The sequence below is a fragment of the Helianthus annuus genome, chromosome 7 (genome assembly GCF_002127325.2).
Source record: "Helianthus annuus cultivar XRQ/B chromosome 7, HanXRQr2.0-SUNRISE, whole genome shotgun sequence".
In the NCBI taxonomy this organism is placed as follows: domain Eukaryota; kingdom Viridiplantae; phylum Streptophyta; class Magnoliopsida; order Asterales; family Asteraceae; genus Helianthus; species Helianthus annuus.
In genome coordinates this window covers 137,556,349-137,569,516 of record NC_035439.2, presented here as the reverse complement: position 1 = coordinate 137,569,516, position 13,168 = coordinate 137,556,349, and the positions used below count along the sequence as shown (strand labels likewise).

General features: G+C 38.2%; 1 protein-coding gene across 1 annotated transcript; it reads right to left on the bottom strand.

The window, feature by feature from the left end:
- Positions 1-1,494: 1,494 nt before the first annotated feature.
- On the bottom strand, positions 1,495-1,866 carry LOC110866998 (acidic leucine-rich nuclear phosphoprotein 32 family member B-like). Its single transcript, XM_022116145.1, has one exon. The coding sequence runs from the start codon at positions 1,864-1,866 to the stop codon at positions 1,495-1,497; it is 372 nt and encodes a 123-aa protein (XP_021971837.1).
- Between the last annotated feature and the right edge of the window lie 11,302 nt (positions 1,867-13,168).

Below are 13,168 nucleotides of genomic sequence, written 5' to 3'. Positions count from 1 at the left end.
AATAATCAAAATCTATCCCTAGCTAAGATTTATGTAAAAAAATATGTCATCAAAAACATAACTTGTAAGGATATATATATTTTTAAGATATCCTTCATTTAACTAGGAAAAGAAAATAATATCCTTCATTTAGTTGTACTTTACTTTCATTCATGACCCACCAGGTTTACCGACTAAGTTGGTAAACTATGTGCTTTGGTGAATCATACAATGAGGTGTTCATACCTCCATGCTTGACTTACATGAATTCTATGATAATACATGATATAATAATACTACGTAGTATAAGATATAAGATATATATTTAGCCGAATTCATGATGCTAACCGATTTGTGGTTAGGTGTTATGAACTTTGGTTATCTTATCTTTGTTCTAAGTTTCTCGTTTAGGATTCTAATGGCAAGTTAGGACCCATGTAATCACATAAAAACTTAGTGTCAAAACAAGTACTTAGACGGGATATATTTTCGTGTATACATACTTTTTGTACTTGAATTCTGAATCCGAATCCCTCGTCAAAATCCGAATACTCACACACCTTCGTTTCCCCCATGTAGGGTAACTTCGGTGTTCTCATCTCAACAACTCGTCAACTCTCGATTTTATCAGAAAGCTTGCAAAACCGTGAGTGTACATGACCCTTTTTTGAACACTTTTGGGTGCAATACGCATACATTATCAAACTCACACAATCACATACTTTATGCTTGAAACACAAAAAAACAATCCAATATACATGCTTAATACGTTATGCTTCAATTTGTATATGCTAGACTATTCTTTTGCTTTATACTTGTCATTAACTTCATACAAGCATCCATTAACATGTATAGCGCTATAGGAGTAACGCACTGCCCGTATTCTTGAGGTCATGTTAAGTTAAACAAAACAGTCTATTCAACGCTATGATTAGATTACGCTAGCAGGAATCTTTGGTTTGACTTGTATAGTTGCATGCTAGTATTGTATGTTAGTTTAAGTTAACAATTATGCCATGTGGATTCGTTTAAACTTTTATACTTATGCTAGTAATTAAACTTGTATACTTGCCAATACTTTTGTGTTGAACTATACTTTAATACGTGTTGCAGGAATTTGATGACGATGATGATGAATGGAATTTAGTAGGACGAACTAGAAACCCATATTAAATTTGTATTGTCGTTGTATTTTGTTTCATGTTTTTTGTTTTATTTTTTTAAATAATGTAACTAAATTTAGCATGTTTGTTCAGGATCTCAACTCCATTGTTACCAATACTTTATTTCGTATTATTTTATTGGGTTATTGGATTTTTTCACCCCAACTATCGGCTATTGGCCGCTGGCACCCTCAACTAACATTTTAACGCCCGACACCCCCAACTTAACACTTAGTGTGTTATGGCACCACGTCGTTAACTGAGCACTAACTACGTTATGTTTTTGCCTACGTGGCCCTCTTGTTCCAGCTTTCACTATTAGTTGACCAACTTTCACCAATAGTTGACCGAGTTAACCAATCCTGACCCGTTGACTCAAGCTTTGACCAATGATTGGGTTTGACCCGTGTTGACCAGCATCAACATCATCAAAATCCAATTGCCTCTTTGTTTCCTTCCGATCTATTATCACAACCTTATCATCATCACCATTACCTAACTCCTTTTCCACATCGTCATCATCCGCAACCTCTTCAACTTCCAAATCTTCCTTTGCATCATCATTACAAGATCTCAATTCATTCACCTTTAAATCGTCATCGTCATCATCAAGCCTAGGGCTCAACTCCTTTTCATCTCCCTCACCGCCGTTATCGTCGCCATCACCTTCAGCGTTACTGTCAAACTGCTCAAACGACAGCTGGGTTGAACCATCATTCGTCATCAAATGCTTGAGTATCTGACGATTCTAGGGCTTCTAATCTGGCGAAATCCACTCGTGGCAACTCAGTGAGTTCGTTTACCGATTCAACTGTTGTTGATTGAATAGTAACATGTATGGATTTCTTCAGGCGTTTGAGTCTTCGGTGCTTTGGTGAAGGTGAAGGCTCAGTGAACTAAAAGGACTCGTAATCGTCATGGCTTTACATTTGTTCTGTGTTGGAGGATTTAGAGAGTTAGGGTTTTGATTTTGAGAAAGGTGGAAGATGGATCTAGATGAATTGAAAAAGATAAAGGGATGAGGCTATTGAGTTATGGAGGGAGATGTGAAGCTGGAACAAGAGGGCCATGTAGGCAAATAAGACACCTCATCATGCCATGTTGGAACAAGAGGGTCATGTAGGCAAAACACCTAACTGGGTGAGTGCTCTGTTAACGACGTGATGCCAACACCCATTAAGTGTTAAGTTGGGGGCGTCGGGCGTCAAGGTATTAGTTGGGGGTGGCAACGGCTAATAACCGATAGTTAGGGATGACAAAATCCAATAACCCTATTTTTCCCCAATTTTTCATTATAGCATTATCAAACAACATGATTGTATCCTAAGTATTAATTATGCTAAAACATAATAAACTAAATGAAATCCAATACTAGTATCATCAAATTAGGGCTGGCAATTTATACACGAGACACGAATACACGACACGTACCTACACGACTTTAACAGGTAACAGGTAAGACCTTAACAGGTATCGTGTACTAAACAGGTAGACACGAAATAACCTGTTAATTTTCGTGTCTAAACAGGTTAGATACCTGTTTACCTGTTATGTACCCGTTAAGACATGTTAAGATTTTATTTTTAATTAAATAAAAAATATACCCTGTGAAATAGATGGAAATAATAGGTCACAGCGTGAATCATCTTTGACTTATCATATTCCTTCTTTAGTTCAAAAAAAAGCAAACCCTAATGACCTAATCTCTCTCAAGTCTCTCAAGTATCATCGCCGACATCGTTCAGATCCATCGCCGGTCACCATCGCCGGTCATCCACCATCGCCGCTCACCATCGCCGGTCACCATCTCAAGTCTTTCAAGTAAGTTCCCATGTTTTTTATTCTTCTTTGTGTTAATTTCCATCCAGTTTAGTATGTGTTTGATGAATCTTTATGATTTTAGTGTTTAAATGTTTAATATATGTTTCGTTTTTTGGTTTTTGACATCCACTTTGATGAATTTTATAACGTTCTTGATGAATTAGGCTTATGAATTTGTATTTCAGGCTTATATTTTAAGGTCAAATAGAAGTATATTAAAGGTCAAACATTGATCGCACCAGTGCAGAACACATACAATGGAAATTTCCAAACAATAAAATAAAAAATTAAAAAGAAATATTTACGTTTATGTTAAAAGAAATTTCCAAACACATACAATAAAATATAAGCCTGAAATAAAATAAACTATCAAATGTAACCAGAGATGTGCAATTAGTTTATGTTATGCTCGCATTGATATTTATGTTATGTTACTGTTATGTTTACAGTTTGTGTTGCTTTGATATTGTACACTATCAACTGATTAAGAGTTGCAGATTAACTGATAAAGATGGTTTAATCAACTGATTAAGATAGTTTATGTTTTGAATTTGATGCAGCCCCTTGATTATTGTTTCTTGTATGCTTTCTAACAGATTAAGAAACTCAATATGAGTGAGTCTCAAAAGAAGGTGGGAAAGAAGAAGGATAAGAAGGATAAGAAGTCCAATGTATGTTTATCTAACTTTTATGGCTTTTAGTTCAAGTTTGGTATTATTTTTTGTGTAACTTTATTTGTTTTCTCTATTGTAGGTGGAGTCGGATTCTATCAAAGTTGATCTAGAAAATGACAGCTCAATGAATATGGATGTGGAAGATGATGAAGTTCACTCTGTGGAGGTAGATGATACAAACGATAGTGATGATAACAAATCAGGAGTAAAGAGACAACGAAAGGAAAGATCTATTGTGTGGCAATACTTCACTAAACTTAAAAAGAAAGCAGTCGGTGGAAAAGTTCCAAGCAAGTGCAACAAATGTAATCATATTATCATATATGATAGCAAGCAAGGTACGGGGAATCATTCGAAACACATAAAATCTTGCTATGGTTCTAGTTTTAAAGATGTTGGTCAAATGATTTTAAATAGTGACATGAAATTAAAGTCATCTACGTTTTCTCAAAGTACGTTCCGCGAGATGCTTGTAGCTGCTATCGTTATGCATGAGTTACCTTTGTCATTTGTTGATTATAAGGGGTTTAGAGATTATAAGGTTTTTATAACATAATATCACACTAATAGTATATGTTTGTTTGTATTTGTAGGTTCTAACGAAGTTAATTTAGATGAGTTGACTGAAGATATAATGTCACTTGATATTAGTGGAGAATCAAATGCTTCAAACTCGATGAACAGTTCTAAGGTAACCACTCCAAATGCTTCGAGTAGTGTTGCTAAAAAACAATAAACAATCAAAGGTACTTACTCCAAATGTTTCAAGTAATGTTTGATAAATTAAAATTACTCAATTTATGTCCAATTATCAATGCTAAATATGAGTATAATTATGTGCAGGTTTGAATTGTTGGAATTAAAGATCTGAGAAGAGAACCATGGGAACTTTGAACTTGTTTTTAATGGATGTATTGAATTATTTAAGTCTTTTGTGATTTGCCGTTTATGGACTTTTGTTTTAAACTTGTTAAGTATTCGGTGTTTATGGATTATTTAAGTTGTTTGTGAACTTTTGACGAGTTTTGTTTCACTAAACAGGTTCTAAATATGTGATTATTTTAGTGTTCGTTAACAGGTATTAACAGGTAATTTTCGTGTATATCGTGTCGTGTTCGTGTCGTGTTCGTGTTTGAAAAAAAGGACACGAAATCTTATCGTGTCGTGTTCGTGTATGGCCTTTCGTGTATCGTGTCTTATCGTGTCGTGTCTTATCGGGTACGGGTATACACGATATGCCAGCCCTACATCAAATTGAGTATTTTATTTGAGTTGACAAAGTTGCAGACATTATTTGTTATTTTTAAACAATATACTTGTATATTATGTTTTGTTTTAAGTATTAAATATATATTTAAAGTATATATCCTATTATTTGGTTATTTAATCTGGTTGTATAAGTGAACAAGATTAGAAGAAGGCTAAAGGCTCTTTTTCTTGTCAATTTTAAATTTTAATTATTTTTCTAAATTTGCGACGACTTTTAAACAGTTGCAACTTTTGCGACTGCCTTGAAACGGTTGCAACTTTTGCATTGCTACCATTCCGCGACTGCCAAGTATAATTTAGTTTTGATTAATTATTTTCAATTTATTTTGAGATCAGTTTGCTACCAAAACAAGGTGGTCGCAAAATTTGCGATCGTCTTGCGACTAAAAACGGGTTTGTAAATTTTTGCGATGGTTTAAAATTCGGTTGCAAATTGGACGCTAATTTTGTGACGGGATTGTATTAAAAAATAATGTATTTTTTGTATTATTACGAGTGTCGATACCACACTGGTACTCTGACGAACCGAACCGATTCCAACCGAACAACAAGGGTACCAATATCGGTAGTATCAAAACCAGTATCATTTTTTTTTGTTTTCGATCTATGAAAAATATGTGTCGGAATCCTTTTGGGGAGATCACGATTTAGTTTTGGGTTTTTTTTTGTTTCTATATAGCGAATGTCAGTACTATAACAGATTGAACTGATTCCAACCAAGTTCACACCATGTTGCGTGGGAGAATCCAGTAATTATATATATGAGAAAATTACGAAAATAGCCAAAGACCAGGGTTGACTTACGAAAATAGCCACCTCATGCGTCCTTGGAGTGGCGCATCACGGATTCAAATGCGCGGAATGTGTCTGGAAACAATGGGATGCGTCTTTAGAGCGAAACCAAATAGAAAATAGACACGTGGCGGCAGACTCCTCCAAGGGGTCAGACAGGCTCCTCCAAGGGGTCAGGCAGACTCCTCCAATGAGTCAGGCAGACTCCTCCGAGTGTGAGATCCAAGGCGTCAGGCCTGACCCCTTGGAAGAGTCTGCCTGACCCCTTGGAGGAGTCTGCCGCCACGTGTCCATTTTTATTGGGTTTCGCTCCAAAGACGCATCCCATTGTTTCCAGACGCATCCCATTGTTTCCAGACGCATCCCGCGCATTTGAATCCGTGATGCGCCACTCCAAAAACGCATGAGGTGGCTATTTTCGTAATTCAACCCTGGTCTTAGCTATTTTCGTAATTTTCTCAATATATATTAATAATTCTACAAATTTTTTTTCGGAATAAAAGTGTGACTATATCATTTTTTCCACGTGCATGTATATTGTAATTAAGTTCTCAAAATCACATGAGGGTATCGTATTTGGTCTGTGGATCGCTAATAATTATCATATTTTTTCTTTGGTGTGAAGTTTAAATCCCAACAACTTTGTGATTACCCTACGTGTCGTAGGTGAGTTTGGGTGGATGCCATATTTTTTTGAAAGAATGGCGATTTTATAAAGGAAAGGTAAACACAAACCTTAGCAAGATGCTAAGGCATGAAGTACAAATACAGCAAAGAGAAAGAAAAGAAAACAACAGTAGGATTATACAAAATACTTCATTTGAAACAACTGAAGTCTCCCCAAGCTCTCCATTCTAAATCCTTTATTCCAGCCCTTGTACTAACCCATAGGAATGAGAGTGCTTTAATATCTCCAACCGCCCTAGAAACTTGTGTTGTCTTGCAGTTGAAAATTGCGTTGCTCCATATCGTCCAGCATGTTGCCGCAATAATCAAGTAAATCGCCTTCTTTTTTTCTTGTGTTGAGCTGTGTGATTCAATATGTTCCATTAGACCCACCAGGCTAAGTATATATCTCGGAAGAGGAACCTTAACCCACGTCGAGATAGCCGTCCAAATCAGTTGAGCGAATTGACAGGAAATTAGCAGATGATCGACCGTTTCTATGCGTATGTTACATAACACACACATAGCCGTAGGGATGTGTATATTCCTGATCGCCAGTGCTTCTCTTGTCGGGATTCGATCCAACACTGCCCGCCATAAAAAGCAATTTATCTTCTTCGGAATCCAGCTAATCCATTTAAGTACCTGTGTTACTGGGATCAAAGTAATGCTATCCAGTTCTGATCTCAGGTTGCAAACAGTGAATTCTTCTCGTCCAGCCTCCTGTTTCCAAAGCCACCTGTCTGATTTCTCATTTAGTACCACATGTTCTAGCAGTTTTTTACATTCTTCCCAAAGTCTCGCCGTATTCGGTGATGTAGCCGCTGCCTCACCACCCCATATCCAGGAGACATGGCTGTTCGTAAGAGTGTAACTGTGCTGAACCAGAATGGTTTTGTTCGATTGTAACGCAAAGAGATTTGGAAACCGATCCTTTAAAACAAAGTCACCCGCCCATTTGTCTAACCAAAAAAAGCTCTTGTTTCCATTGCCTAGTTGCACCTCCAACCTTTTTTCTACATCCGCCAATTTAAGATTTGATCCCTTCCCCAAGTGTACTATGTTTTTCCACACTCCTGTTATCGAATTCTTCATCGGAATAGTGGGGTATGAACGACTCTTACCATGTATTGCCGATATAACCTTCGTCCAAAGATGTGTTGTTTCATTTCTAAATTTAACAATCCATTTTACCATCATAGCATTATTCATAGATGCCAGGCTTCCAATACCCAAACCACCCTGTTCCTTAGGAGCCACAACTTTAAACCATGGAACCCAGTTCATCTTGTTTTTATCAGGACAACCACCCCACAAGAATCTACGCCTTAATTTCTCTAAGTATTTAATCACATGTACTGGTGCATTAAATAACGAGAAATAATAAGTAGGGAGATTACCTAGGACAGCTTTCACAAGTGTCGTCCTGCCTCCAAAAGATAGAGTCCTTGCCTTCCATAAAGAGAGTTTGCTTTCAAAGCGATCAATAACGGGTTTCCAATTTTTTACCAAACCCATGTTGGAGCCCACCGGTAATCCCAAATACGTGAACGGAAGCAACCCTCTTTCACACCCCAGGACCGAGGCCATTTCCGATATGTCATCATTCCCAACTCCCACACCAAACACTTTACTTTTTGAAAAATTCACTTTAAGACCCGAGGATAAGTGAAAACATCGTAGGAGCCTTGCCAGATTCTGAAAATTATCTTTCGACCATTCACCCACAAATAATACATCGTCCGCGTATAGAAGATGCGAGATTTTAGGACCCGCACCTGGTGTTGTAATGCCTTTGAAAATTCCCACGTCAACCGCACTTTTTGTAGCTATATGTAAAGCTTCCATAGCCAAGATAAATAGAAGTGGGGATAATGGGTCACCTTGTCTAACTCCTCTTTGAATTTCAAATTCCGCGGTTGGTGATCCATTTACTAAAATTGATGTTCTGGCCGTCTTTAATAATCCCCTAACCCATTTTCTCCACAGAGCAGGAAAACCCATTTGAGTTAGAACCGAATCTAGGAAATCCCAACTAATTGAATCAAATGCCTTTTCGAAGTCCACCTTGAATAGCATAACTTTCCGTTTACTACTTTTTGCCCATGAGATGAGTTCGTTGATGATTAATGGACCTTCAAGAATACTCCGCCCTTCTATATAGGCTGTTTGTACTTCATTGACCAAAAAATCCATGACTTTCTTTAGTCTGCTCGAAAGAATTTTGGTGACAACTTTTGAAATGCAGCCAATCAAATTGATTGGTCGATAGTTGTTGATTGTTTGAGGATTGCTTACTTTGGGAATTAGTGAAATGAAGCTCGAATTACAACCACGATTCAGCTTACCATGAACATAAAAGTACTCGAGTGCTAAACCGAAATCTTTCTCAAAAATATCCCAGAAATCTTTTATGAATCTAAACGTGAAGCCATCCGGACCCGGTGTTTTTTCTCCCCCACAATCCCATACCGCCTGTTTTATTTCCTCCTTTGAGAATCTTTTTACAAGCAATGCCGACTGAGACAAAGATAAAACTTTAAAACCGTTATTGATGAATCTTGGTCTGTTGTGCTCCTGTTCTTTAAAGATCGCTTCATAATACCTTTTTATATTATCCTTGAGTTCTTCCGGTTGCGAGATCCAAACTCCATCAAAATTCAGCCCATTGATTCTATTATTCCTTCTATGCCCATTAATAATCCCATGAAAAAATGCAGTATTTTCATCTCCGTCTACCGCCCATTTGACTTTCGCTCGTTGTTTAAGGTCCTCCAATCTGTCATCTTCCAGTTCATTAATCTTTTTCAGCCATAAGTCTCTTTCACATACTTCCTGCTCGCTTAAAGCCCCGTTTTCAGCTTTAATGTCCATCTCATCCACCTTTTTTTGAAGTTCTTTTAATATCTTATTGTCCCTGTTTTTAAGTTTCTCACACCATGGTTTCAACGCCGTTTTAACGGCTTTCAATTTTGCTGCTAAGACCTTGTCTGGTAGATCCGAACAAGCTACCCCTTCATACGCTTTTTTAACTATCTCAGCCAGACCCTCTTCTTTTAACCAAGAATTGAAGAATCGAAATGGAGGTTTTCCAAAAAACACATCGGAACAAAGCAGGAGAAGTGGCCTGTGATCAGATTTGTATCTCGGTAACCCCCATAATTTCGCTGAAGGACAAATGGATAAAAAAGAATGGCAGACCAATACTCGATCAATTTTGCTGAATTTAACCCCATCATCCGTCACATATGTGAATGCACATCCCAACATATTATACTCTGTAAGGCCAGCTTCGTTAATAAAAGAATTGAAATCATCCGCCTCCTGTTTGTTAAATCTTGAATTTTTTCTTTCAGTTGGTTCTCTAACACTGTTAAAGTCGCCCAGAAATATCCAAGAACCCGAGAAGGAGCCCATTAGAACAAGTAAATCATCCCAAAGTTGTTTTTTCTGACTTTGATCATGAGGTGCATAGACATTCACCACCGCAATCAGACCTCCCTCCCCATTACAAAGCTCTCCGATTATTGCTAGAAAATGACGATTCTTCACAGTTGCCTTTTTAGTAAATAAACTAGGATCCCAAATACTTAGTAAACCCCCAGATCTACCCGAAGCATCAATCGATTCAAAATCAAACATAGTGTTATCCCAGAAATTACTCACCTGTAGGTTCGAGGGAATCGACATCTGTGTTTCTTGAATGGCAATGAAACTTAGTTTATTGTTCCTCTTAAGCTTCCTGATGTGCTCCGCTTTACTGGAGTCACCAGCCCCCCTGACATTTGATGTTAAAAAATTCATTGGGTAATGTTTGTCTCCTGAGCTATAACCTGTTGCAATACCCTATCATCACAACCAGAGACCTGAAAGCCCACCATTTCCCCAACCCGTATGGTCGCCGCCACTTCCTGTGCTCTATCATTGTTGTTGACCGCATTCACTTCATCTTCCTCCAAACATTTCGTCGATGAGCTACCAGAGCATGTTGCTGACCTACCTTTGTACTTTGATGCTTCATGATTCCTCCCATACCACAAAGAATCTTTCATTTTCATGGAAGGAAAGATAGGTTTTTTCTTCTTCTGACCTAATTTCTGCAGAGGTGGAGAGACAAGTACACTATCTCTATTCTCGTTGACCGTCTGATGGGAGGAGCTTGGTTCATTGTTCAAATCAAAGTCCTTCTTTTGTTGGGCTTCCTGATTTAATAAATCCATTATGTTGAATGGGTCAGAAGAATCAGTGCCATTATTTTCCATGACGGGCCCAGCTGGTGGAGTGTCCTCCACAATTTCTTCTTCATTAAACATATCACATAGGCCCATATCAGAGTTGGGCTCAAAGTTAGGCCCCATGTGACACATGGGAGGAGGTGGTGGGGTATTACATGGGTTACCTGAATTGGTTGCATGTGGAGACCCATTATTTAAATCAGTTGGATCATTTTGGGGATTAGAAAAATTACCACTGTCACCATCACCTATGTCCTCGGAACCATTATCCTTAGCCAAACCATTATCTTCAGCCACTTTTTCAGCCGTCAAATTAATATTGTTTTTTGTCTTTTCCCGAACCTCATCATTACTGCCAGACTTATCACAACCCGATGAAGATGTTCCATCTTCCACATGCACGATCTCTGGGCTTCCCTTCACCCATTCCGGCGACCATTCATTATTCCGGCAATTTTCATCTCTCACCGGTATATTTGCCTCCATTTCCGATATCCAAATTTGAATAGGCTCGCCATCCCATCTTAACGTCAACATGCTGTTGATCCGACCAACCTTTTCTGACAGAATACCCACCATGTTAACTGATAGGTCTTCATCTTCTTCGGATGCCTTTGAAGGACTAACCACCTTCCCAACCAAGTTGTCTATTTGGTTAAAAATGTCGGACCCCCAGAACTGTAAAGGGACACCTCTGATGTTGATCCAAGCAATCCTTTGAAACGACAATTTTTGCCCCTCCCATGTATGAATCGACGAGAACCATATAGACCAACTATCCTCCATTTTAACAAAATCCGCCGCTTCTTTTACCGTATTGAAAATGAGTAGAACCCGTAGGCCACCCAGATATTTGATCGAAAAACCAGAGATACCATCAAGGTCTAACAATGTTTGTATGTCTTTCAAATCATAAGGGTTTTTAATTTCACCAATGAGAGACCTGTTTCTCCAATGTTTTGAGTAGTCACTCTCCTGTAACTTAATCTCGAGTGACTCTTCCGGTGTCTTGAGATCCCGTATCCCAGTAGCGATGTTTGATTCTTTCGGCTCCGTTACAGCCTTCACCTGTGCCTGCCCAGTTGTAATTTTTGGAAACCATGCATTGTACTGATGAGATTGATTATTCTGACCGTATGTTTTTGTCACATTAGCGGTTTCAGCTTGAGGTACACTCGCGCTTGCCTTCACCGGTTTTTTTTTATTGCCTCTGACTGTTTCATTGTCTCCGAACCATCTCATGTTATTATTGCTGCCCACATTTTTTTCTTTTTCAAACTTAGCCAAATTAACCGACACCCTTACTTTGTCGATTTTAACTGAGCCCAGATTCTCTCCAAGAGCATGTACATCTCTTACCCCTGCAAACCTGATAAATCCAAAGGTGTTTCCTTTCTTGTCTTTCTTTCTAGGAATGTATGCATCTGTCATGTTACCGAAGTTCTGAAATATATCCCATAAAAGATAGCTTGAGCAGTCATATGGTAAATGAAATACGTCGTTTCTTTCACATGTGGTTTCTTTTGTTGTTTGTTTTCCGGGATCAGTCTTCTTCCTTTGTATCTAGCAGTCCGCCAAGGCTCTTCTTCGATGCAGTCATCCCGTCTCGAGTTATCTTCATGTCTTCTACCATAGTAATCATTATACCATCTCACATTCCCGAAACCCCTCTCCATTCCTATGCCCCTCCAAACAAAACAAACGAATCAGTGGCTCTCCGACCCTAAAGGTGTTAATGGGATTCGAATCGATCTAGCTAAACTATACTCAGATAGCCGCGATCAATATCAGACCCACTAAGCCCCGAAGAAGTCCAAGAATCACTGCGGGAAATGAGGGTAGAGGAGATAGCGAGGCACCAACGGAAAAGAAGAAAAAACCGACCTGGAAGCGAGTGGGAGAATCGCCGAATCGGGATAGAAGGTAAGGTACAAACCGGAGAAAAGGGAGCCGGGACCTAAACTGCTATTCCAACTGAGTTATCTCCGTCGAGCTTTCCGAATGTGCACAAGAGATGGACCAAACTTGTCTGGGTGGATGCCATATAGAGAATTATTTGCAGGATTAGGTGGTTTGACCATCAAAAGATCACCTCTAGATGGTCTTAAAAGAAAAGAGTGAAATTAGGTATATAGTGATATTATATAGCGATATTCATTGGTTTTCTGACACAAATCTGCCATATATATCAATATCGCTATTTGGTATACATATATATATATATATATATATATGAATATCGCTAATTGGTTTACATATGTATATGAATATCGCTAATTGGTATGCATATATATATGAATATCGCTATTTGGTATGCATATATATATGAATATCGCTAATTGGTTTACATATGTTTTGCAGAAATTATTGATGACATGCAGCTTTATGCATGTGACCTCTACACATGCAGCTTCCATTAAATAAAAACATTATATATTTTTGACTTGTTACGGTTGCGACATTCGTTACGGATGTACGCTCGTTACGGACGACATCGACTAAAAAATAAAAATATTATATATTTTGGACTCATTACGGTTTCGACGCGCGTTACGGACTTTGGCTCGTT

Excerpts from the sequence above, each read along its gene's own strand:
- LOC110866998 (XM_022116145.1), bottom strand. The coding sequence starts at position 1,866 with ATGACGAATGATGGTTCAACCCAGCTGTCGTTTGAGCAGTTTGACAGT.